The 27,494-nt window shown below is 40.6% G+C and overlaps 3 protein-coding genes and 1 long non-coding RNA gene across 16 annotated transcripts in view; 1 reads left to right on the forward strand and 3 right to left on the reverse strand.

Moving 5' to 3' along the window:
• LOC122574022 overlaps positions 1 to 27,494 on the forward strand; it is a 379,076-nt gene that overhangs the window by 323,668 nt on the left and 27,914 nt on the right. For 2 of the 8 annotated variants that reach the window (XR_006318864.1, XR_006318866.1), the window contains exons 1-2: positions 26,390 to 26,528; positions 26,746 to 27,227. The exons of 2 other annotated variants lie outside the window; for them this stretch is intronic. Coding sequence is in view for 1 of the 6 variants with exons in the window: in XM_043741086.1 (XP_043597021.1) it covers positions 17,217 to 17,326 (110 nt within the window). In the remaining 5 variants the exon portion in view is untranslated. Of the gene's footprint in view, positions 1 to 4,426; positions 5,223 to 17,216; positions 17,327 to 26,389; positions 26,529 to 26,745; positions 27,228 to 27,494 lie in introns of those variants that run through there. 4 more of the 8 variants (XR_006318863.1, XM_043741086.1, XR_006318865.1 and 1 more) reach the window with 3 other exon arrangements.
• On the reverse strand, positions 1,152 to 9,966 carry LOC122574024. 3 transcript variants are annotated; one of them, XR_006318870.1, is made up of 4 exons: positions 9,665 to 9,966; positions 9,252 to 9,352; positions 1,656 to 1,871; positions 1,152 to 1,486 (listed from the first exon to the last, which is right to left on the reverse strand). It is a non-coding gene; the product is annotated as an uncharacterized LOC122574024 (long non-coding RNA). The 3 variants fall into 3 exon arrangements; XR_006318869.1 differs by having other exon boundaries at positions 1,152 to 1,871; XR_006318868.1 differs by lacking the exons at positions 1,152 to 1,486; positions 1,656 to 1,871 and adding an exon at positions 8,017 to 8,934.
• On the reverse strand, positions 20,050 to 23,332 carry LOC122574020 (protein hairy). The gene is made up of 3 exons (XM_043741075.1): positions 22,834 to 23,332; positions 22,203 to 22,298; positions 20,050 to 21,801 (listed from the first exon to the last, which is right to left on the reverse strand). Exons 1-3 carry the CDS (start codon positions 22,984 to 22,986, stop codon positions 20,968 to 20,970), a joined length of 1,083 nt encoding a protein of 360 aa, XP_043597010.1. The 5' UTR covers positions 22,987 to 23,332; the 3' UTR covers positions 20,050 to 20,967.
• Positions 23,532 to 26,502, reverse strand: LOC122574021. 4 transcript variants are annotated; one of them, XM_043741077.1, is made up of 2 exons: positions 25,737 to 26,502; positions 23,532 to 23,779 (listed from the first exon to the last, which is right to left on the reverse strand). In XM_043741077.1, exons 1-2 carry the CDS (start codon positions 26,185 to 26,187, stop codon positions 23,568 to 23,570), a joined length of 663 nt encoding a protein of 220 aa, XP_043597012.1. In that variant the 5' UTR covers positions 26,188 to 26,502; the 3' UTR covers positions 23,532 to 23,567. The 4 variants fall into 4 exon arrangements, with proteins under 4 accessions (XP_043597012.1, XP_043597011.1, XP_043597014.1 ...); XM_043741076.1 differs by having other exon boundaries at positions 25,701 to 26,502; XM_043741079.1 differs by lacking the exon at positions 23,532 to 23,779 and adding an exon at positions 24,840 to 25,521 and having other exon boundaries at positions 25,737 to 26,473.

Below are 27,494 nucleotides of genomic sequence, written 5' to 3' on the forward strand. Positions count from 1 at the left end.
CTCTACAAACAGTGGATCGCGGATCGCGGTTGAAACGTGCGCAAACATCGTCTCGGGAGGATATCGAGGAGCCTTTAGAAAAGCTCGTGGACGTTGCTGAGGATGTCGTAACTCATCGTTCGCCTATTGACACCTGTTCAAACGCGGTGGCTGGTGAAGGGACGGCAAAGGTCGCGATCGAAAAACGCCGCGTTCACGAGAACCGCCGTGTCACCTACACACGTCGTTGGTCTCTTGTTAAGGAAGCCGCGATTTAACAGGAGCGGGATAATACGACGAAGAAGGAAAGGACGGGGAGTCTCCTTAAAGCCTACGCGGCTAGGTCGGCCCACTTGAGAAGGCTCGAATGCGTCGAGTACACTCTGAGATGCATGATCGAAAGGACAGGGGTAGGCGCTAAGAATGACCTGCCTACGATCGTCTAATTAGGCGTAAACCGCGTTCCTCGTGTTCCTTATGCGTTGCCAGGCCGGCAGAATATGGTTCCGTGGATGATCTGCGTGAACCGACACGTGGGCTACAGGATATTAATCGTCGCGGGAACAAGAGACTTGTTAAGCGCGGGTCGAACAACTTGTCTTTCAAGATCGCAACTAGAATATGGTTTATGTTGGACTAACTACAGGGGTAACCTTTGACTATTTATCGAATAGTTTTTTGATTGCTTCTCCGACTTTTTACTCCATTACAGGATTACATTCTGGGATATTTTTTCAATATCTACGTTAATTCATATTTTTATCAACTAGGGAACTGGTATCAAAGCAGGAATTTGTTTCACACATTAAACCTTCGCCGTACACCTTTTTGTAAAGGCTACTAAATTTCTCGTGACGGCTATAACCGTTGTTTGCAACAATGTGTTAAACACTATAAACTAAATTGTGGTCTTTTATCCATATTATCATGCACCCATAGATTATCCAACCTTTGTTGCCATAATTTTTATTCTAGCCAATTAAGGATCAGGAAATAATTTATCACAATAGTTTAAATACTTCAATTTCTCTAAATGTCATAAAATTGTAAAGTCTAGATGGAAGAAATAGCGATGAAGGAAATATTAAAATCCTTAGAATTGCCTCTGTAGAGGATGGTTGGTCGTGTGGTTTAAATGACGAGATAACTCGATGTTAAAACCGTCAAATATATTTAAAAATAATTAATAAATACAGAGAATGTTCGCTAAGACGCTCGGTATTAACTGATTCGCTAAAGACTGTGTATTGATCGCTATTAAAATCGCTCGAGACTGAAACTAAAGAACTCGTCACTTTATGATCGCGTTCGTTTATTTATACTAGTCGGGGGAGTACCAGAAAATTTAAATTTGACTTTATTTGACGGTTGCACGTAGCGGCGACATTGTTTTGCTCGGAGTTTATTTATTATTACATTATGTATGTCCTAACGATGTTGATACTCCGAGGCAAAACAACATGATTCGAATTGTCCTCTATCTCATGTGCCGCTACACCTCTCATAGCTAGAATGTTAAAGAGCAGAATTTAATAACGTATAGTAAATTGATTGAAGATTATGTAAAATTATATAAATGAAAAATTTTAAACATAAAGCAGTATATTTTGGGGGGAAACTCGAAAACGGTCTGATAAACGTCACAAATATAATCGAATCGCTACAGTTCATCGTACCTGATAAAAATAACATCAAAGACGACCCTTGTACCTTTAGTACATCTGCCATATGGCGTGTGGCACTTGGGGTGTTAGATTCGTCCCTTCATAGGTTCTCTCCACAGTACCACACTTTCGAGTATCTCGCAGATAAAAGATCTTCTCCTCTGTTGCTCATATCGTAAACACGTTTACACGTGGCTGGGATTTTCATCGTCGCGTTTCTTCCTTGAACTTATAGATAATATGAGTATGTGCATGCATTTGTAAGAAAGATATCTATATTGATATTTAATTCTACGCAACCTACTCGAATTATTTGACAAAGTAAATGAAGGTTCTAAAATATTATCTGGAAGCTAGGCACAAAAAGGCAGAAGAATATAAAAGTATTTTAGAAATCTTTAACTCTTTCTAAGTCTGAATTAAACTGGAAAAGAGCATGATGTTATATTCTATTTCAATTGTCTTATTTACGATGTATGTGAGAAAAATAAATAAATATTAATATGAAAACCAACACTGAGTAGAATTTCATTTATTCATTCGAAATTTTTGTACATGTTCGATTAATAAACTTCTGCTCGTTAAACTCGCTTATTTGAACGTAAATTCCTATCATATGATATGATGTGGATTTTTATATATTTATAGAAAATTTAAAGGTGCAAAATTTCTAGGATGTATATAATATGCAAAAGTGTATTATCTTATTGTAATATTGTGTAAGTAAGACAAATCACGGACTAGGTTCCGGTCTTTTAATTTGTGTTTATAAAAATATGAATTTGCATAAATATGCAGTCTGGTAATGAGGAAAGCTGATAAGCTCTTATCACGTGAACTTTTATCGTAAACTGTACGTCTCTCGACAATTTCAGATAAATGGAATTCTACTATAACGAATAATAATAATAATAACGAATTAATCAAGCCAATCGAAACGAGATGTACATTGAAAGAAACAACACTCATAAAACGTACAGCTGAATAGGGACAACTTTAAACCATCCGATTCTATACCTGAAAAGGTTAATCCCATTTCGATGGAAACAAGCAGACACTGTCTCCGCTCAAAAAGCTAACAACCGAAATTGCTGGACTCTCGAAAGATACACGTGTCCACGTGGCTTTCCCGAGAAGGATATCCCGTAACCAATTCCAAAAACGAGCCGACAGAAATGTAACGCGATCGTAGCCGGTCCGTCCGATCGATCGCGAAGAAGCGGCAGCTGCTTGCACGATCGAGTCAATATTTAATACAGTGGCCCCGCTGTTGTCCTGTGACCAGTTTCGGAAGGGTGACGTCCCACCCCTTTCATCCAGTCGGGCTGCGTTGGCGCATTCTTGCCGGTTTTTGTCGGCGGTTGGCATATCGAAGAAACGTCGAAACTCCAATTCGGGATATCGACGCGAGACGAGGATATCGAATCGGCTGGCGCTTCGACCACGATTCCATCGTGGATCGAAGGAACGACGAAAAAAGGGGGCAGATATTAATAAGATGACACTGTTCGCTTGAACTCGTACGAACGATTGACAGATGTTACTCGGCCAGAGGTAGCTGTTCTTGGGAACGATCGTTCCTTCTCCTCTCGATTCCAACTCACGATAATTATCTTTTTCTACACTTGTCATGTAGTGACGATGATTTTGTTTTCTTTTTAAAACCCCCAAAATTCCACGGAACGAACGCGTGCACGCGAGAGATGGCATATATGGTGTATCATTTATGACGAGAATCGAAGATTCGATTTTTTGGATGGAAAGGATAATGGTAACTGGTGAGATTCTTAGGGCTGGAAAGGGAACCAGCCTTCTTTGGGGAACACACTGTGCGTCTGGTACAGAGGGCCGCGCGCGGTCAGAATCGCATCTAGATTCGGTTTTTTGATCTTCTGGCAAACCGTGGGACGTCGTGGTCCAGCGGGGAACGAGCCAAATATGTCCGTTGCCGGAGCCACATTTTCATTGACTTTTTGCCGGCGAATGAATTATCGCGACGGTCTGCACGTGAAACGTTTCGCGACCTCAGGAGTATAAGCGCGGCCGATCGATTCCACGAATTTTTTGAATATCGAAAAGTTAAAACGAAATTATGGTGATTCGACGTTCACTCTGCCATCTTTTGATGTTATCGTTGTCTGGTGGGTTCGTGTGTTTCAGAGCAGAAATGGTATTTTAATTTTACTTTTTATTGGTCCTTTTTCCCATTACGTGTAAATGCAACGCTATTGAAAAGCATACGAAAGTATTCGAATAATTAGCATAGGAAATTTTTATGAATATATTATGCGTGTTATGCAACATTTCTTGAAATTTTATTAGCACTGAAATGATCTGCCAATGTATATACATACAAAATTATAAAGTGTTTATTGCAAATATGCATTTGATGAAAAATTATATGAATCTTGTGATTTTTCTGAAGTGTATGTTTGCAATACCTTTGCCTTTTAGCTTGCATATACATTCTCGAATTTGCTTCAAACTTTACCAATGTGATCATAATATATCATAATTATATCACGTGTATCTATTATAAAAAATGGTTTATGTAACACATGTGGTATATATTCAGAACAATTTGTCACAAGTGTCCAAATATTTTCGCGAGTCTATCTAAATAAAATAAGTTATTGTTTTATCGAGTTAAACACGTTACAGAAGACTGTACAGAATGTAGAATCTACGATATCTCCAAATTTCATAAAATTTTAGGATGTAGGATGGAGAAAAAAGGATTACCGAAAAAGATATTGACCAGGTTCTTGAAATTCATCTTTAAGAGTACAATATGAGTTTGATAGAATTTGATAATCCTAAACTGATTTAAGTACTAAAAAGTTACAAATGAAATGTTACACCTAATTAACTTAACTGAACCTTAAACATGTTGACTGCCACCAGTGACTATTGGTGGACCCACGTTACCAAACTTTTTAGGATGATTAAAACGAGATAAATTGAGCGGATTAAAAAATGTTCAACAATGTGAATGTCATAGATAACATTTCCAGAGAAAAGGTGTGCAAATACAAATATTCTGCGAAAATTAAATGTTTCAATGCAGTAGGTACATTTCAATCTATTGCGAGTCCCAGGGCAAAATATAGGTATATAAAATTCACGTGATAATTAACGTGTTAATAGTTTAAAGATCTCTAAAAGCCACCTGAACAAAATCAAAATGGCTCTGTGGAGTGGATTCTCATCGCGTTCGGAGTGAAAATATCCAAAGCTGAGTCATCGGAAGAGCGGGCCACGCGCTGCTCTCGTTGGAGGGGATTCGAAGAACAAGCGGACCGCCGCTACACGGGAATGTATTCCGAATGTTTCCCTCGTAATCGTCTGTTTGTAGGTACGTCCGTGGATCGTCTGGGGTTGGCAAAGGGTGGTGGAACGGGTCCAGGAGAAATGGAATGAGAGGACAGCTTCTTGCGTTGCATGTTTGTCGTCGAATCCGCCGCGTGATTGACGGACGTTAGCGAGAGACGAGGGCTGCCTCTCTGTATCGTGACATCCTCTGATCCGATGTTTATCTTGCACCGCTACGAGCTCGTTCCTGTTGTTCTCCAAAAGTAGGTATGTAGTACCCGAGAGCGCGATCTTTGCGATCGTATTTCGTGCTGCGTCCTCCTTGGCTGGAATCGATCTTGCTGGACCGTGAGTCGTGGATTAGCGTTCGTGAAAGCCCTCGCAATGGGAATGAGAACGAACGTGGATCAATCCACAGATAGGGGAGAGAACCGAGAGATTGACATGCGGACCGGGCGGGAGCCTTTAACACAGAAAGATCGAAGGTCCAACGATCGGAATCGGATGTAGAACCCGCGCGCTACATCTATCGTATCGCTCCTTTTGATGTTTTCGCCAACGTTTCGTTTATTGCCTTTTGCTTTCAACTCGAACGCGTTGGTTAGACTCTCACGAGTTTGCTCTACGATTTCGTAGAAATTTCCAGGAGCTCGATAATTCTTAGGATGCTCTATGTTGGCTTGATTCGTCTCTTTTAGGAAGTTGGAAGGTACAAATTTGTACAAGCTTTTGGTTAATTTAATTTGATTAGATAACATATAATCTTTTAGTGAATTTATTAATACTAATTAGTAATATGAAAATATGTGGGCTTTCGTTAACTGAGTATTGATAATATGAAAAATGTGTATTTTTCTAGCGACTGAGTATCAATATTATAAAAACTCTCGTTTCTTTCTAGTACTTGGATATTGTAATATTAAAACGTGTATTCCTGCAGTAATCGAGTATTTAATAGGTTTAGTCTTATGATTTTGAAATCAATGTGAATAGGTTGAAATAAATTTATAAAGGATTAGGATAGATTCTATCTAATTCTACCTAGAATATTATTCGTATTTTTCTGGGCAAGTGAATTTTCTTCGATGCTTCTTCTCTTAATCTTTCTCAAATTAAGACGCCACTTTTATTATCATTTTTCATATTCCAGTTATAAGTGATCTATAAAGACTCTGTGAAATATTAATAAAAATTGTAGCTAAAAATTATTTCTCATTAAATACACAAGGAATATTACCATACCAATGTATCACACTACCGAAAAATATTCGAGACAGAATTTTACTTCATTGGTGACACAGAATGAATAAAGTCTCGGCACCAGCGAGAATGTTTTGCGAACGGACATTCTATCGGTATTCGAAACGCGACTCTAAAGAATGTTAATTTTACATTTAATCATGGGTATCGGTTTCTACCAACGCAGTTATTGCGCGAAAGGAATGATTATGGAACGCAACGAAATTGTTACACCCAGTGGAACGCGAGTCGTTCTCGCGAGCAAGGGTAATCAATACAATTATTATGCTTCTGTTCCAGTGCATTTTCTGGAGCGCTGTACACTGTACAACCTTCGGTCCACGACGGAGGGAAGAAAAAAATAATAAAGGCTAAGAGAAAGGGAACTGTTCTCGAGAATACCTCACAAGAACGCGTTTTTCCTCGCTCGAAAAATAACGTGTCAGGGTCGTTGTATTCGAGATATAAATTGCTTTTCGGAATGGAGTCTCGCGTTTCAGTGAAAAGCTATGATTTTCCCGGACAAAACATAGTTTTTAGTTCTGAATAGAAATACTGTTTCATTATTTTTAAACTGTCGTCTAAAAATTACACGTGACGCGGCGCTGCTATAAAAATCTCAAGTTATTTGTACTCTTCGAGATATACTGAATTGTAAGAATACAATAACGATAATATATTTGAACAATTTTCGTTCTAAAACTGTCAAAAATATTGCAATCCCTCGCGCCGCTTCTCTCGGCAAAGAACCAGGTAATTATTGTTAGATTTCAGAAATTCTCTCTAAGGATGCAGTTCAATTTGACACATCAGTGTAATAAAAAAACAAAAGATAAAAAATAACAAACTCTACTCGAATATCCAAATAATATTTTTCACCAAGAAGAATAGCTATAAATTTACCTAAGAAGACTAAAATAAATGATTATAATCTCCTACCAAGAAGCCTAATCTTTTCCCACTAAAGCAGTCAGAAACGTTGCAACCCTCAGCGTTATTCCTCTTAGCGAAGGAGCAAAACCGATTTCAAAGACAAAGAAGTGTAGACCGATTTCAAAGACTTTCTCGGAAGATTGAGTGGAAGAAGGGTTGTTGAATTTTCTCCGCGGCTTGCAGAATATTTTCGTAGCTCTCGTTCGTGGCTAGCCAGTGCTCGTTCGTAGCAAAGAATAAATAACTCGGTAGCTGCTTAATGGATCGTAAAAGCGTCGCAAATTTCGCGGCCGTGGGGAGAGGACGGCGCGGTTCTGAAGGCAATTTCCAAGCATAATTCGCACCTGGTCCAATAAGCATCATCCACGGACTACCGAGTTGAATTTCGATCGTCCGGCTAAACCTCGTAAAAATCCTCCCTTGTCCGCCGGTTAATCAAGATCTCCGACGGTGCACTCTGACGAAAAGTGATAAAACTTTCGTTTCTACGTCGTAAATGGCTCACCTTGAAACGCTGACTCCCTCCAAGCCGATAACTTTTACGCAGCGATTTCGTTTATCGCCACTGTTGCCTGCACGCGATTTCCAACGGTGGTGCTTACAATTCCAACATTTTATTAAATAAAGGCTACTGCGTTCGTTTAATGTCGAAAGTTTCGTTTCTACGATTGAGATAGTAAAATTGGATAATGACGAGCTTCGGCGAACGTTTTATTTTCGTTTAAGTTTGTGAGAAGGGATTGTTTTATGAAGTTGAGGATTCGGATATACTCCTTACGTTCAATGAAAAACATTAACAAATTTTGTATTATTTAATACTCTGCGATATAAGGCAGACGCGATGCGAATGAAATTACACATTTACGGTAAAGTGACTAGAAAATAAAAACAATGGAGGACGTTCAATTTGAACATCAAATTATTTGTACATGTCCTAAGATTTATGGCCTGGGATAACGCATGTTCACGTATTTATCTGCACTTGTCACAGTATCTAACCTATGTAAATCCAGAATCATTCACAGCCTATTCATCATTCGTTGTCTGTACCAAAATGCATTCGGCAAAATACTTCCATCGAATTAACTGTCAACAACGATTACGTGAAATTTAAAGGCTGGTAAATTAAAATTCTCGCGTTCACACCTCCGCTATAGTTCGCAGAATTATCGAACGTTTTACGCGCAATTACGCTTTAAGTGGTTTTCCTGTCCATCGTTTGACCGGTGCTTTCCGTTGGTTCCTCATCTTCTGACTTCATTGCTATGCATGGAACGGCGCAAGGATCGCAGGAGGACGACCAAGGTAATTGATTCCTGTCCGAACGAGATATTTACATACGCTAATGGCGTGCTTTCGGCTTATTTGGCTCTCGTATTCGCCACGTTTCGCCTCGTGTGTTCATCTCTGCGTATCTGTACTAGTGGCATGATACACGCGATTTCAGAATCGAACAGAGCTCGAATTTCTTGTTTCTGTGCAGTATACTGTGAATTGTTTCGGATAAGTAACCGCTTTCGAAGGCCGATGAATAATCGTCTCGTTGATAGCCTTGCTTCCAAAGACTTTTAATTGTCATTGACATCGGCTTAATGCAGACGTCACGTTCTGATAGATGGTAATTATGGGTGATTATGGCGAACGGATGAACGTTTGATGGCACGATGACGAGTCGTGAATTTTTGTCCTTGTTTGGTCGAAGAATTTTAACTCTGCTGCGATCCTCAAATCTTTGTATTTCAATCTCGTTCTCATTTTAACAAAGAAAAAGAATTTGTGACGTTTCAAGGAAATGTTTAATATGAAACTGAAATGAAAAATCATGCATACCAATACGACGTTTTTTTATATTTTGTCTAAATTAAGGATATTCTTTTAGAAGAATGTAATTGAAAAATCGAAAATGACCGAAAGAATAAGGATATACAAATTACTTTGGAAAGCTGCTTCAAAGAATTTTCAAAGTTTCCGAGATTCATTTCTAATTCCAGAAAACCATCCAAAACACTGTATTTTAAACCGAACAAAAACGGACTAACAAGTTAAGTAACTCACGCACACTTATATATTACCAATTAACTCACGATTCAAATTATTAACTATAAATTCAATGGCTAAAATTACCTGAAAAATTTTTCGCAGCTTGCAAAATTCCTCACAACTCCAAACACCGCCAAATTACTGAAAATGTGCGCTCAAACTCCAACCCAGATAGAACCACACCTCTGCAATTAAAATTTTATCAGTGAACTAATATTCGACTGCGAATTTTCGTACAAAGTTACATTTTTATGAACACGATGAAAAATGGAACTTAAGTAGAAATATCTTCTTATACTTCGCATATTTTATATATTTTTACATATAATGTACATTCTATGGATTTCTGCATTTTTAAATTTTGCATAAATGCATAAAAATCCCTAATCTACTGGTTATAACGAGTCACCATAGTTTTTAAAATTTACCACTAGAAACCACTAAATCCATCAACCTCTCTACCTCTGAATCCCAAAGCGAACTAGAAGCGCACTCACACAAAGAATCGACTGGCTCATTAATGGCACGAGAAACAGGGTCCGGAGCGAAGGCAGCGTTGAAATTCATCACGAAGCTGGTCAGTGTCACGTCGGAATCTCGGGGTCGCTTAGGAACACCCGAACCTGGAACAGGCTCACATTGTTCGCGACGATTCCCTCGACACGACTATGCCTAACTGGAGAGTCTAACTCTCCATCGGGTTTCTACACGCTCACCCACGTGGCGTATCGGCGGAACACACGGCGGAGCGGAAGACGCGCGACGCACGGGCAACAAGCGCACGTGTCGCGCTTTTCTAGCTCGGTATTACGCGCTTGGGAGCAAACAACGAAATAAGAGCATCAGATAGGCGGCCCCACGGTCGTGCCTCTCCCCGTGGTACACTTCATAAATAACTCCGGTTTCTCGACCCACACACGGCCACGCGAGCGCACGCTCGCTCATTGCTTTCCGCCTCTCTCCTATCTAAGGTGGACCGAGAGGGTAATCGTCGAGGTACGCGTCCACTCAAGAGTAAAACTATCGCGAGGTGCTCTCGAGAGTATTTCTCGTAAGTGAACACTGCGTTGAGAAACACGACTATCCGAGTCACTATCAGATAGGATAGAGAATGAGAGTCGCTCTCAAAGCGGTATCCACTTGCGAGAAACACCCTCGAGAGCAACAACTCGCGATTGTTTAACTGTAGAGTAAACGCGTACCTTTACGTACCTTACGTAGCGGATGTTTATGGATTTGTAGGGAAGAGACGTGGTTAAAAAGTGCTAAATCTGTACCGTTTCGAGCCTAAAATTGTAACAAGATATCACATATCGTATACTTTGTAATTAATGATGATTTGATTGAGAAAGTATCGTCCGAAAAAAAGAATAAAATATAACGATGGTTCTTCGTATTTATTATATTCCATTTTGTTTTGGAAGTAAGTTATAATGTAATAACTCGTCGCGTTTTGTTAATACAAATTGATAAAAATTCATGCGAATGTTTATGCAATTTTATATCTTTATAAACATGTAGGTACAACACAGCAACAGGTTTTCTACTTTGAATGTTTTGTATATTCTTAGATGTCATATGCATCTTGCAGATTTGTGAAACCTTAAGCCAAAAATGCATACGTATCTTTTGTATGGTTATTAATTAACAATTTGCCCAAGATGTTTTTACATGCTATATAAATATCTACTTTCCTTTACAGAATAGGGTTTGATTTCTTGCACTCGATGCATTCATTTCGCAAGTTATGATCATTCGAAGTGAGAAAGTTCCAATTCGTTGTTTCACGAATCATTCCATACACAATTTCACTTTGTACTTAATTTTTTTTTTTATCGCTAATTTTTACTAGCTAATTGTAAGTAACTCGGCTGAGAGATCTTCATTCTAATAATCATCTTGTATTCTTTTAAATACAATAATAAAATGCAACATTCAGGTGCCTGGTCTAATCTCTGCAAATGTTCGATCGTTAGACGGTGAACGAATGCTTATTTACACTTTCATTGTACTAAATTATTGTTAACCAGATCTAACAACTAATATTTAGCCTCAAACGATTTCATATATAAAAGTTTCGTATACATATATAAAATACATTGATAGCCCAATGCAATTAATAAAGTTGCCTTCTTGACGAAAGAATCGATTGTAAGAAACTTCAAAAGAGAAAAAGATATTACTAAATTTTACAAAAGCGTAGGGAGAGTCATGATATAAACTCTACACTATACTGCGCACCGTAATAGTCGTAACCCGAGGATGAAGAACGCGACTGAGAAAACGTGTCGACGGTGTTCTGTCTTTCTTCTAGTAGATTTAACCGAGGAGCGTTATTAACCCAAATTGGCCGTGCTTCGTGCCCTTATCCAATCCCACGCGAGCTACGTACTTCTATGCCGACACGGGAATTATATCGCCCCGGGGCTGTAACTGGTCACGTGTTCTGACTCGTTCTGGATGCACATTTTGATGGGATAGGGATGTGGAATTGAATTTCACAGGAATTTAAGGAGGATAGATCGGTCTGTGTATTTCGTTTGTTCCGTACTTCGTATTTCATATCTCAAATTTCTCAAGTGTATTTCAAAAGCGTCACAGTTGAAAATAAATCAGTCTGTATTAGAAAATCATTAAAAACGCGAAAGGAAGATTTCAAGTGTAAAAAAATAGGAAATTACAAAAATAATATTGTACCATTGTTTCTTAGAATCTATTTTTTGTAACAATTACGTTTGGTAAATAATTATTTTGTAAGCTTCCAAATAATTTTTCGCTTTCGCTGAAAAGAAGAAAGAAGAAGGTGAGAAAATGGAAGGTTGGAGGAAGATTTAGGACAGCTAATCAATTTATTTAATTGTTCATTTTTTATATTTCTTTTGCGGTGAATGTGCATCTCGATCTGTTATTATGCGCAGATTGGAACTCCCTGATTCTTAACTCGCGAAAATACTCGTACCAACAATAAGCGGTATTTTGCATCTCCAAAGCTGCTCTTGCAAGTTAAACCAATTTCAAAGAAAGGAGCGAGGCGCCAGGACGGTGTGCAGAGTTCAGCCGTGATCCGCAACTCGTGCAAGCATTTGGGAATATGTAAATACCGGATTACACGCAGCGAGCAAGGTTTCCGAACGAAGTGTCAGCCGCGAAAGAGCTTACAGGAACAATGGTCGATCGTGACTGGCGTAGATCGATACGATTTGACGTGTATGCTCATGGTGTTAGTGTGCCACGGGCCAACCTATGTAAATCTAGACAGACAACGCTGTAAGTAAGCTTGATCCGTTCTAAGAATAGCGGGACAATATGTTCCGCGTTGAATCCAAGAAATCGGTTTGTTCGTTTCGCAATCGAACCTCTGCGAACCTTTCAACATCCTCGCTTCTCGTCGACCGGATGTATCGATCAAAATATAAAAGAATAAGATCAAAGAACACAAACGCAGTACAATTTTGATCGATCTGTCGAAGAAAATCGTTGTATACCGTGTTCTTCGTCGCGATTCAGAAGATATCACGTATTCCCTCACAACTCGAATTATTATAAATTACAATTTCGAGCGAGTAGGTTTAGCCGAGTTGGTCAAGAGTTGAGTTGTACGTTACACAATTGCGTTGGGAATACTAAGTGTCTTTCCTTTCTTTTTCTTTCGTCTGGGTATGTTTAATGCGATGCCTTAGGCAGTTGAAGTTCGCTTTATTACGCGCTTAAAACCTGTAAGTGTAGGTGTAGATTTATCGACAATTAGGATTGGCTTCTTGAGTTTCAATGTGCGTGGACAGGAAATATTTCCAAAAACCTGTACGCGTGTGAATTAAATCAAGTGGCATTAGGTTTCTGAGTGATAAATTGTGCGATAGGTGTTCTTTCTGATTTTGAATAGGAATTCGTTACGATTGTATCTTGCTATTAATTAGTGTATTGTTGTGTGTTTTGTCCACTGTTCTTCGTGTGAATTCTTCAATATGGGTCATAATGTCTGTCTTTCGGCTTCCATATGTCATTTTCGCAAACTGTAGCCGCGAGTGGTATCAACAATGATTCTTACAAATATGTTCTGTACTCTTTGTGCGTTGTGCGTGTATTTTGTAGACAGCGGACTCGAATTGTTCTCATTGTTTCATGGATGGCTGGTTTCCAGGTGATTTGCATAAAGTACTGACAATAAGCGTGCAAAATAATTTTCAATAATTGCATTTCCGTTGGTGTTGCCAATCCGCGTCTATGATTACCTAATTCGGTGATTGATCTTGGTTAGAAGATCCGAAGGGATCTCGCGACGGAGCAACAGTTCGCGATTTTATTGGGGGTGCGTCTGAAATTTCAGAACCACCGTCACCGGTGTTGGTCGACTGCTTAGAAATCTCAGTTTACAATTCCGATTTTATTCTTGCGTCTCAACAGAAATAGATAAAAAAGGAGGAAATTGATTTTGCACGAGATCGGTAGAAAATGTGCGGATTCGTCGATTCGCAGGCTGAGACTGCTGACACATATCGAAAACTTGCCAGCACCATCGTTCCTCGAAATAAACATCGTTCGCTTCCAAAGAGCGAAGAAATTCGAGCCGCTTAGGTATTCCGTTTGATTATTCAGCGTCTGGCAGCCGTTAGCAGACGCTTCGTCATATTAACATTCTCGAAATACAAAACCACCATTCAGAGAAGGGAAACATCGATAGACTACGGCCCCGGTTGTGTATTGCGCATGCATTGAATATCGGCGTGCCGTGATTCGACTCGATGCTTGCATTTCGAAACGCCTTGTCGAAAGTCGTGTCGATAGCTTTTTCGATTAATTGCTCCATTAATTGTGGAGATATTGTTGCTTGTTCGGTCCTTGAATTGTTTCGTCGCGTCAGCATGAGCTTGGAGTTTTTAAGGAGGTTATTTCCTTCCTCGAATGACTTCTGTTCCAACATCTCTCCTGGTTTTTCTAGCGTCATTTTTCATAGAATATGAAGTTAAGTCGTCGGGAAATAGATATAATATTTCGAGAGGTGGAAAAATAGATGCATATGTCAGGTACTTTAACGGCGAATGACTTTCGAGTGCTGTTCTTTATAGGTAAAATCTCCAGGAAATAATTGATTCTCTACAGGTAACGTGAAATTGTAAAAGTGGAATCTTGACAATAAATCAGAGTTCAAGAAAATCATGGTAATTGTATTGTCAATGAGCAGATTTCAATTCAAATCAAATTCCAATGCACTTGAAATAAAGCTTTACATGGGACCTACAGTTTACTATACTACGGATGTTTATGCGAATTCATATTTTTATGAACGCCACTAAAAGAGCAAGATCTAGTCAGAGATTTGTTTCACTTACCAAGTATTACAACAGATACTATGCTTTAGATATCTTTTGCGTATTTCATGCATTCTGTAAACTGTTGCGCCCGTAAATTTTCCATAAATACATCAAAATTCACAGTCCATTTATTGCTGTAAGTATATGACGATATATCTAACAATCGGTTAGTGAACTTTGGAATCTTCTAATCCTCTAAAATACAAGAAGAAGTAGGAAAGTAGAAGAATATTCAAAAAATTCCACGAGCTCAAAAACAGGTCTGTCGGCAAAAACTAAATTGAAGGCAGAGACCGATTAATCGATGACACACTCACAACATACTTCAACTTGTCTGTTCTACGAAAACACACGTCCAGAATTATCGAGCGGTATAAAATCCATCGATTTCTTACCAATGAACTCGCGTCTGACAGTCATCGAGCGCAAGGCAGTCGTGTTCACCGTCAGTCGGTTGATCTTCATGGTGAACATCGGTAAATGCGCGCTGGCCAAAAGTCCAGGGGCAAAAGAAACCCGAACGACCATTTCAGTGGCACGTGGAACGCACGAAAATGCCCGGCTTCTTCTGCCTCGCGAGCAAAGGGCCGCGTTTCGCGAACGGCAGCACGATAAACGGCGCCTTAGAAAAAACTTGGAAGACGATCTTGTACGTGAGACGCGAGACAAACGGCTAATCTCGGACGGTGTACCTTCGTCCCTTCGATAGGTTCGTGGCCCTTTCTGGCATCGTGCTTATGGCGCTCGAACACTCATTCTGATTTATTCCCGCTCATAGCGATGCGTGTCTCGTTCGCGGTCTAAGTAGAATAGGACGTCGCCGGTCAGACTATTAGACAGGCGACGCGTCGCGTTTAACTGACGCGGGACGAGTTTTTGCTTCCCTTGGATTATACAGGTTCCTTTGGCATGATGAAATCTGTAGAATGTTTTGTGTACTGTTACTTAACGCAGATATTAACAATATCAGAACATAGTAAATATATGAAGAATACTTGATTGCCTTGTTTGTCTCTAGAGTCTCTTGAAAAAGAATGAATACTGATAATACAAGTGTTAAGAATAGCAATATGTCTTAAGAATATTAATACGTTTCAAGAATACTATCTTATGATTGTTTGAAGACTTTTTCAACATTGTTTCCTAATTTTATATTTATGTCTTTTTATATTTGTACCCCGGGAACATATTTACCCCAAAGCATTTTATTCAGCGTCAAGATTCTAAAATAAAATTCACTTTTCTATTACAATCTAAATTCCGAAGAATCTATAATACGACTTTAAAGAATCAAATATTACGTTCTATCAAATTTTCCAATTTTCCACCACCAAATTTCAATTACTTACGTACTCCAAAACATTTTCAACGACTTCGAGATTCCAAAATGTACATATCATTCTCTCTCTATTTAAGGGGGGGACTGACCATAGATAAAAGGGCATGAACTTTTAACCTAATTTAATAGTACAAGAGACTACGACTTAATCTCTTCGTCGATCCATTGCAACAAACTCCCGTTTAATGCGCTGCAACGCGAATCTGCCACGATCTCGAGCAAGATTCCAGCGAACGAAACCAGAACGAGAAAGATAGAGGAGGCAGAAGCCTTCGCAGCAGCGTTTTTCTACGAGGACAGATAATCATCGTTCGCTCCAGCAGCGTGTCACCGGATAGCACTTATCAGTAAGAGATTGACGACGAGGTCTGCGAGCGAAGGCAGTCACCAACCGCGGCGCGGAAGCGTGTGGGGGATAGAGAGCAAGGCACCGAGGCATAGAGCGATGCTGAAACGGGAGAGAAAAGCAAACGTGGAGGGAATGAAACGAAGCCAGACCCCCCACTTGCTGTTCGCGAGTGGCGGCGCGTGTCAACCTTGCCTTGTCCTTGAAACCACGCGACCGCGACCGTACAACGAGCCAAGTCGCTTCGGAACTTTACTAGACGCTCTCGCTCGGTTCTAGCCGTTCTAGGAATCAGCTGATTGACCGACAAAAGAGGAATTCCTAGTGGCTCCTGTGGTCGCATTTTCACGGTCCTGCACAGACACGAAATAATTAACGCTGTCTGCCATGGAAACGACTGACAATGAGTTCCCATTCTTCGTCTTTTTTCTCAAGGCTCGGTTCGAAAACCTGCTTGGAAGAAGGCTTGAATAATTGCTCCTACGTCATGATCCTAATCACTAGTTTCGTCCTTTGAACGAATAATTTCTAGTTTGCGCCGATGTTCTTAAAAATATCTTTGGAAGATTGAAACTGTGATTCATGTTTTACAGGGAAATATTATATTAGTATTTAATTACAGAAGCGATTATATTTTGCCTTAGATATGTAATTTATCGGATTATTTAATGGTTTTATTTGTTAGATGTAGTATGTTGCGAAAATTATTATGTTTTGTTTAGCATAATGATAATAGTATTATTTTCTGTTTTTGTTAAGACATTTTTATACTTGAAAGTATTCAATTACTGATTCGTTTAAAACTTTTTATTATATCGTGGTGATGAAATGGAAGTTCAAACTGCAGCACTGCAGAAAACGGTTAGCCATTTCGATTCGTGGTGTTCATAAGCACATACATGAATCTAGAAAAATTCCATTGCCGTGACCTATGAACTTTAAAACGTGGTTTTATAACTTAATGGATTTACGTAAAATCATGTAACATAAGTTGCTTAAAAGTTAACAAAAACCCGTAGTTTACATTTTCATCTTCTTCGTTTTCATTTCAGAAGCTTGGCATACTAAGTGAAGAATATTTTCTGATAACTGTCCACTTCTATCGATCCATACCAAAGCATCAAATCTCACCGGCGTGTTACGGAAGCACAAAAACCAAAAGGTAAATTAAACACAGTTCTAGAATTTATGTATCAATCGTTTGAATAATTACCATTACCGCGTAGCTTGTACCGTGTCACGCGACTCGAAGGTTGCGTCGTCTCTTTGTACGAACAGTCTTTTTATCTGTTGTGCCGTGTCATTCGCAATTTTAGTGGCAACCCGAAAGTCGCGCGGTTCATTCAGTTAGAAACAAAGGACTGAAAAAAAGATAGAAAAGGAGAAAAAATTTCTCTTTTCTCTGAGAAGAGATTCTTTTCTTGTCTGTAGTAATAGGGATCCGTAGATAACGATTCGACGACGCGAAAAATCATGTGATTTAATTAAATTACTTGGTGAAATTATGCGACTCGATTATCATCCTAATGACCATTAGAGACAAACTCCAGGGTCGGGGCTAATAAATAAAAGAACGTTTCCCCGAACGGAGGACTGGTTCAAGTTGTGAGCTGGCAATTATGGCCGCGCTTCGACGCGAAGAAATGATCCTTCTCGTAGCATTGTCGCCATGGAAATCGTACGTGAGAGGTTAGAGATGAGAATCCGGTCAGACCTCGGTATCTCGTGAGACCTGTTTGTCGGAGATTTTACGTAACAAAAGATAACCAACTCGTCGGCGCGTAGATAACTAGGAATTCTAGCTCCCGTGTCTGTTACTTATGCAACATGTCAGCTAGTGTAAGATGGGCACTTTTGTACCTAGAAACCATACGATATACGTATATACTTAGAACAGCACTGTTAAGTATGTACAATTGGTGCAATGGATATGCCGGAGTTGTAAAGTAAAATATTAAGTGGTGACATCCACTGGGATAATCATATATATCACCATACCATATAGGATCAAACATTGAAATACTTTTCAAAAATCATTTATAAAATGACGTTTAAAATTTTTATATAATGTATGCGATTAACTTTGTCTTGTATGTATTTTCAATTCCATTCAAGTTTCCATTTAATTTTCAAATGAATAATAATTTCAATCAGCCAATATATACAAAATCTTCTTTAAATCTACTACGAAGGAACAGACAACTGTAAATTAAATCATACTTAAACGATGCTCAAGTTTCTTATTCCCTTTTATATGCCTCGAACTGCAATTCCAACTCTCAATTACATCAATTTCAACACTTAGTCTATTTTAAAACCCAACTATGTACTCGTATATACCTCCCTGCAACTGTACATTCGAAAGGAAATCATCGAATGGTCACGAGTTGCCATTGAAACTCATCAACCAGATTGAAAATACTTTATGCTCTTCTATTTATATGTATGCATTTCCTCGTTCGTTACCACGAAAAGTATGGCACGACTGGAAGCGTTATTTACTTTGACCCTAGCGCCGGGTTTGCGATCGAAAATGATAAGGTGCCACCGCGCAACTTGTCATTCAACGTGATATTGCGTGTGCCGCCACTTCTGCGCCGTAAATTGCGGTGCCAGAGACGCCACCGGCCAGCCAGAGGTGCATTATGGTAATGCACCGGCATCGTGGTTTCTTGTAAAATCCAGACGCCTAGGCAACGGTCCAAAATTTCCTCTAGTCACTTCCTGCTTTCGAAACTGCATCACCAATAGCATAAATTATGTCTAGACATCGCGATATTAAACACTCTAATCTCGAATACGAAATCTTTTACTATTCAACAATAAAAAGGTCTATATACAATCTGTACAATAATAGCAAATAATAGCATAACGAAGAGACGATAAATATAGCCTCTTGGAAACCTTTCACCGTTCGATACAGTATAATGTCTTCGATGACGTTTCTAAATATCAATCCAAAGAATTTTCCGATCTGGAAGCGTGGCTCGACTTTCTGGAAAATTACTCATAGTTGATTACGGGAGAAAGTCGACAACGATAATCAGTTATCAAAGTCTCGAGATTAGATTCTCGTTGCCTGATAATTTCGAATCCGTGACTTCTTCCGTTCCACTCTCCACGTGTATTCTTTTGTGATTAGCACGATTCAGGAGAATGGTTCGATCGAATTGCAGACGCCCTCTGTGATGTTTGCGAGGCGAAAAGGGCACGACTTTCGAAGGGCCTTACAGTGTTCGAGGATCCATCACCAGGAGGCAGCAGGTTCTTGTCGACCCACGTTTTCGGACTAGCTCGGTGGTAGAGATACGAATTTCGGGTCCTCGTGGGGTGCCAGGACCACGAAAGGAGTCCCCCAACACCGGTTTAATACAAGGGAACCTACGATATTCTCCTTCAGGTGGCAGCACCTCGGCGGCGATACTCAGGTACCTTCGCTCAGTATGCATTGGGAGCTGCAGCGGCGCAGATGGTGCATAGGGCCCCATTTGCAATAGTTTTGAAGCATCTAGCTAGGCTACCTGCGAAATCCTCTTTCGTATGATAGAATGCTCTTATAAGGATTATGCTTTGTTCTCTTAAACTTAATGGCTACGAGTAAATTGTATTTGAAGAGTGAAAACTTGGAATAATGAACGATCGATCTTTGCTTCTTTCATATTTATCCCTTTTCGTATATTATCGATCTTAGATTGTTAATATAATTACACGATTTGTTCAAGATGGAAGCAAAGTTAAAGTTGAGAAACGTAGACTAAACTTATGATAGAAAAATTGCATTTAAAAAAGATGAAATTTGAATCTGAAAAGAAATTGACTTAGAAATTGGTAAATATAAAAGAGGTAGTGGAGGTAAGGGAACGAGGAAATAAACGAGACCAATAATTGAGTTTTGACAAAGAGATCAATATTTATTTGATGCTCTTGTAGTTGATAAGCGTCGATCTTTTGTTCTATTCTCACGATAGAGTGGAATTTATAAATTTTCTCTGCACTCGATATAAATATAAATTAGGACAGATCATACTCATACGATCACGCTCAGCCTCTCACGCTCTCCCGCTCTCTTTCTTCTTTCACGCACAAGGCTTAACTAATCTACAAACTAGGCGATTTCGCAATTAGTTTTACATACGTTCCTCGTACTTATTACAACCACGGTACACGACAAAACACTCGCTTGGCCGTTTTCTCCGTACAAGAAACAGAATGGAAGACCTCAGTGATTCTTGTTGCGTAAGGCACTTAAAATATGATATTCGTCTAATGATATATACAAAAGGAAAAAGGAAATCAAAATAGAATGCGAAAACATCGTAGAGGAAGGAAAGAAACAGGGAACGGGACGATACCGATGAAACGAAAAATGATGAAAGAAGAAGGTTTACGAAGGGTTATTTTTTTAATCCAGGTTCTCGACGAATACGATGTTTAACTGATAAAATAAAACAATATTTACAAGGCACTGTATAAGGCACTGCCTCATAGGCTACTGGCCGACTGCACACACTCGGGAAATATCGAATTCTCACGATTTGACAGCGACAAGATCCTAGCTCGCAGGACACCTTTCACCCTAACAAAAACACGACTTCGAAAACACGATACGTAAGGAACAATGATCCGTGTTCCGCGGGACTGTTCTCCAATCAATCCACGTCTCTTCCGCCGAAGCGTATATATCACTCGAGACATAACGTCTTTTTCACCCGCGACCGATTATGCAACAGTTAGTCCAAATTTTCTTCGATATCTTGACCCCAATGAGCAACACGAAAATTCAGATTTACTCTTGACGACTCTTTACCACGGCCTCCACGGTTTATCTTCCACTTCTGGCACAACGCTCTTCCTCATCACCAATGCAAGAGGTTTCTGAAGAGGAGGACTGTATACACGAGGATCGAATTCTGGATCGCTGGTGTAACCGTTGGCTGGCGACGTTGCGACGTCCCTGTGACTGTTTGCATTGGTGTACGCTGCAGGTTGTTCGCGGAAAGTCGCTGGAGGTGCTTCGAACGCCACTGGACTCGCCGCCGACGTAGACGTCGAGCTAGCAGAAGATGACGAGGACGATGCCGATGCCGTGCTAGCCGTTCTCTGAGGAATTGGGATCAGAGTTGGCAGAGGCGAGGTTGGCGCCGGAGATGTGGCTGGTGACGTAACAGGAGTCGCTTTTGCACCCGCTGGGAGCACCAACGCGATGTCTCCATTTGGTAATCTCGTTGGGACCAATTGAAGACCCGTGCCATTCGCGTTCGTGAAGAAGATCCCGTTCGATTGTTGCACCTGAATCCTCGGAGTTGCGTCAACTTGAGGCAGAATGTGCACTTGGAGCTGCGTAGTCGGTGGCGCCGGTTGGACAGGCTGCTGATTCGTCGCCTGCGTGTTGTTGCTTGCCTCGACCGGACCAAGGTAAGTGGCCAAGTGGGCCATCAAACGTCTCTTCACCGAGGCGTCCAGCCCGGGAAACCTGCCAACCTCACCGGCACATTCCGTGAAACCAGCACGGAATTTGTTTAGTACATTCGGATCGGTCGCGGCCGCCAGGGCAACCTGTTGACGCTGGAGCGATTCCAGGTGTTTCACTGTCATCTCTAGAATGTCGGCCTTCTCCAGTTTCGAATGTCGCGATGGCTGTAATCGCAAACATAATACCGCGATTATATAACAGTTCGGATCATAGATAGCTGAATTTTGGATAGAAGTCGCGAAAAATTTGCAGTTGCGTTCTAAGTCTTATCTATATCGAACCTTCTGCCAATTTTTTTTGTTAATTAATCGGAAATTAACGATATCGATAGTAATTTCGGCCGATTTCTTACTAAAGAATTTTTCAAGACAACAAAATACTAATACGATTTCCTTTTCAATTTAAATTCATAGCTCTATGGAACAAGTCATGATTTTGAACGCGAATTTTCAATTAAAATGTTATATTATCTATAGATAAAATTCAAAGAGAAGAAAGAATTGACGATTGAAAATCGAATAACATGCGGGGGAGCGTTCGAATTACATGATGTCAAGATACTCACGTCTTTTTTCATGGCGTCCAGTATGAGGGTCTTCAGGTCGTTTAGACAGTTGTTAATGCGGGCTCGTCGCCGTTTTTCCATAATCGGTTTATTGCTCTGTAACAGAAAGAGGATAGTTGGGTCAGGCACTTTGTCGACTACAGGCACTATTTCAATTAATTGTTCATTGCAAAGCACCGTTTGGTCAATGGTACAAAATCGGCACAATACTGTGTTGTCATTCTTTCGAAGAAAAACAAACATTCGTCGAGAATAGTGCACTTTAATAATCATCGACAAAATTGTATTTCCCGATATCAACCATGACTCATCGATCTCTTTTATCGTATTTGTCGTCTACTTCAATTTATTTATTATTTATTATATAATTTACTATATTATATTATTTATTATATAACTATTAAAAGCACTATTTTCAAATTTCCTTCCAAAATTCACTGATTATAGTATCGTGTCAATGAAAAAGCTGCACGTTCAAACATCCTTCGAAAATTCTTAGACAATCTCGAGAGATCGTCTCAGAAGCTTCAAAAGATTTTCGACTTCATGGATCGACCAGTCTCGTGACAATGAAAACGTTCCAAATCAATAAATTCCCGAAAGGACGTGAAATCTTGATAGAGACACTAACCCGTCGATTCTCTCCAGATCTTCTCGTAGTGGTAGTCGTGGTAGTGGTTTGCGCAGGAGGTTGTCCAGCTTCCTGGGGCACGTGTTGCGCCGGCGGCGTAGCACCGACAGTGACACCGCCTGTTGGCATCGTGGCACCCACTCCGGTCACCATCGTCCCGAAACAGTTCTTATATCACAGAACAGAAATCAAACGAGAAATACGACAAATCGTTTGACACAATTTGCCGTTCTGCTACACACTGCACTGTTAATCCAAAGTAACGATCTTTCTAGCGAGTGTTCACTAAAACGTCTGGCCAGGTTGGCGTTTTGCACTCGTAATCCAAGCGACTGGTCAAACGATAATCGAAGAATATTCGAAGAGGGTAGTTCGTATATTATTTCTCGAACGAGAGAACAGAGTAAAGAGAACGTCGTCTCTCCACACGTCCCTTGCTCGCTCAACTCTCTCACTGAACTCCGACCACTCGGAACGGGCGTCAGAGCACGACTGACTGAACGAACGACGAACGTCTTCTGTCGTCTCGTCGAAGCGTGCCACCCGATGGAATGCCCGATGGAGGCGCTGCCACTTTAAGGGTGGGGGCAAACGGCGACCAGCCGACACAGGAGGGGATAGCGCGTGACGGTTTAACCTGGACTTCCCTTCCACCACCGAATTCCGACGGTCGGACGGCACCCGGTTGCCTTTAAGTGCCCCCACCCAGGGCATGAACCCCCTCCCAGGTTCTTCTAAACCGACGACCGTGCCGGGTTGCCTCGCGCAAATCCCCACCAGAAAACCCGACTCCCGGACTCGGATCGATTCGATTTTTGTGCACTGTCATCGGCTGTTTTTCCCTCCTTTCTCTCATTCTCCTTTTCTCTTTGTGGAAAATACGTTTCACCACCCTTCGACCTAGTGTCGGATGAGTGGCGAATGCCTTTGAAACTGCATTCAAATTCTGTAAAAGAGAACGGAAATTTCGAAAATTTTTAAAAGGAGATTTACTTGGAAGTCGTTGAAGATACGTTACTAAAATACGTAGCCTTAGACTCGAAAACATTTTTGGTATGTATTATAGATTGAGGTAGCTAGAGCTGATCATTAACGACTTCTGCTTTACACAATTTTCTTGATTTTAGAGTAATAATAAATGCTTAGCTTTTTGGAAATTTCGCAGAATTGATTGGAGGAAACCAAAATTTCTTTATTATACAAAATACGTGTATGAATATACTGCTTCATAAAATATGACATGTTTATTGATGTTTGAAGACGAAAAGACGAGGTTAAAAAAATCTTCAAAAATCCGCATTAAAAGTTTCGAATGTCATGAATGCCAAAAATCGAAATAGGTGGAGTCGTATGGAAATCGTAGATGATCGTGAGCGACAACCGATAAGGAACAATGCCATGCTGTGTTTTCCCCGACAGAGGCGATTAGTCTCGTGACGCGTATCGCGCGTCGAAAGGTCATTAGAACCGGCTGCTCGTGGTATATACGACGTCGCGGATCGAGAAGTGGCAATGGTAATTTCTACACAGGGACGCACGTACACACGGAACGGGCACGAACGTCATCGGGACTTATATCACGTTCTTCGAAAATAGCCGAGTGCCACCGTGCGTCGAGTGCGGACTGACGCACGCGCGCACCACTGGCACGTGCCTCCTACTCCCTCCCCGAGTCTTTCGAAATTACTCTTTCTACTTGTGCGACCGATTAAACGCGCGCCGCGGCATTTATCTCGGCGCATACGTGCACGTATGCTCGGCACGAAACTCGGATACGTAGTATTTCTTCGGATGTGCCACGCAACCACTTCGTAATTGATACTGGATCCGATAGAATCCGCTGTTTATCGCGGGTTTCATTTTAAATTGAAGAAAACATGGTTGTGTGGACTTGGAATGGCATGAAGAATTTTGTATGGATCATTTGGAGCAGTACTGTTCCTGTGAGAAATTCTCGAATTTTTATATTCAATTTTGCCTACATTAAGCTTGAAGTCTAAAGAAATTTCGCTTAGAAAGGGATTTCGATTTTGTATAGAACGCAGTGTTCATTAAATTCTTCGATTTAATTGTGAGTTGATGGGATTGTGGAGGATTTCCTATATTATGGAATTCCCAATGAATCATTTAGGGTTATGCTACGGGAATGTCAGGGGTGGTGACATTTTTACATCCAATTTAATAAGATTGTGGAATTTCCGATGCATCATATTTTGGTATAGTACCGAATTTTGACATTCCTTTATTGTGTCTATTGTCAAACTACAAAGATATCTGCGAATATCGACATATACAAAAAACTGTCGAAAAATCGTAAAAACAACAAATATCTCGAGTTACCCACGCAAGCGAATATTTCAAACCTCTATCATCATTAGACACCAACGAGTCGAATAATCATCAAAGCCAGACGTATGATTTTCCTAGAAAATATTGCAATTCCTGAGTGCCTATCCTATTTCCGCAACGAGAAGCGTCATCCCGATAACAAATCGGCTCGCGCAGCGTCACTCGAACCATCTCTTGCATACACCAATTCCCGGGTCTATCTGCTAGGAGTATCTCTAGCTTCGTGAGAGCACAGGCGTGTCAAAGGCTCGGCGGGAAGATAATCAGCGGAGCCAGTGCGGGATGGTTCCGGCGCCGAGCGAAGCCAGTCGCGTATTTCAGCCGCTGAACTTTGCCGCCCTACAAAGGGTAGGAAACGGGTAAAGCGTGTAAAGGGCGTCTGGGAGGGGGAAGCAAGCCCAGGAGTTCGTAGAAGTGCGATAAGTGCGACGAGGATCGCTGCGAGGATCATGCTCTCGCATCCCTTTTGAGCGAAGCAGAGAGGGGTTGAATGGTTGGTAAAGGACGAAGGGACTTACCCTTCCTAAGGCTAAACAATGACAGTGGAGGATTACCAGGAAAGAACCGATCAGACTTGCAGGAACGACGCTGCTCGACTACGACTGCGAGCGAGACGAAGAATCGCTGGCCGCCAATCACGTGACCAAGATTCGACGCGGCGTACGACGTATGCGCGCTGATTGGTCGTATCACACCCCCACTACGCACCTGGCTCGAGGACGAGCGTGCCGCGCACGACGGTTGCGTGGGTGGTGGGGACTCGATCGTCATTCGACTTTGAGCGCTGAAGCGGTATAGCCGCGTCGTGGCGCGTGGGTCGCGGTCGTGGCCCTCCGGGGCCACTCGATCCCTCGTGGAATGCGTAGAGGAGAAAAAGTGTGCGGCGTGACGGAGCCAGGCGAATACCTGTGGCCTCCGCGATCTATCTTCCTGTGCATTCGTCCGAACGCGGAAAATTGGGCGCCCGTCGTGCGAGTGCACGTCGACGGCACACTCCATGGCCATCAACCGGTTCGTAGATACATCGAGAATGTAATTGAAGTGCACTAGACCGGCCGCTGGAAATTGAATTGTACTTGGAGTACACTTCGCTCGTCTATCGGAGATCGAATGCAATTTCAAGAAATAGAAAACATGAAAATAGAACGTTTAGCTCTGAAATGTCTTTACATGCTGATGATAAAGGGAACGGTTTGTGGGGTAAGCTAGGAATTGATAGGGAACTTCGAATGCTATTATAGTACGTGAGTGGCAGATTTAAGGAATATGTAGACAGGAAAGATTATCTTTCGTTAAGTAGATACTCGACGTTTATTTATTGACGTATAAGGACCATTATCTGCAAGGTATATATATATTTGTATTTCTTAAGATTTTTTATCTATTAGAAGAATCTGCAATGATTTTATTCCCATCTACTTGTATAATTGATTTATAATTTATTCAAAAAGACAATTTGATAATATCGTATTGTTCGATTAGTTGTGACGAATGAGTAATATAAGGTATGTCGGAAGGTCCGAGTAACATAATAAGTATGTTGTATGTTACAATGTTACATAGGTGGAGCAAGAAGGGTGAATGAGAAGACGAGATGCACCGATAGTGTGCTTCCACCTGTCGGCGATCACAGTAGGCTGTTTCCTCTGAATCTCTAGCGCACTCGATGTTTGTTGGCTCGACGGAATCTGAACTGTTCAATCTCATTTGAATTTATTCTCCCATTATTTACATTCGATTTTAAATTTCTTTCTATTTACAATTCCAGTTAAATCAGTTTCAACGATTAACATTTATAATGAACTATAATCATTGATTTTTTACAATGTCGCGTCTTGTGCAATCACGCAGAAAGAATATTTAAATTACTTTTTTCTCTTTTCTAGAAAATCTGTCGCAACATAATCGATCGTTCGCGTTTCTCACGTGTCTCTTCGAACGTGTTCAATATTCTCCCGAGTCTCTATGAGTCACAGAAACGTCTAGACTCTCTAGGCTCTAGACAGTCTACAGATAAGGATCGTAATACTTTGATATTACACATGGTGGGTGTTAATCTCTCAATAAATTCTACCACGTTGCGTGTACCACGTCGAAATTCTATTCGATATACAATCAGCTTTCATTATTACTTTTCAACGTTTCCATTCGCATTTGCATGAAGACTTAAAACACCAACTTCATACCCCATGCAAATCCCTTTCTGCATAACGACTCTCGAAATGTCTCCTGTATAGTGGCCAAAGGTGCACGCTGTACACACTTCCACGTAACAATACCTCGCGCTCAAGTATCGAATTCTAACTTATCGA

Source organism: Bombus pyrosoma, linkage group LG13 (assembly GCF_014825855.1).
Source record: "Bombus pyrosoma isolate SC7728 linkage group LG13, ASM1482585v1, whole genome shotgun sequence".
In the NCBI taxonomy this organism is placed as follows: Eukaryota; Metazoa; Arthropoda; class Insecta; order Hymenoptera; family Apidae; genus Bombus; species Bombus pyrosoma.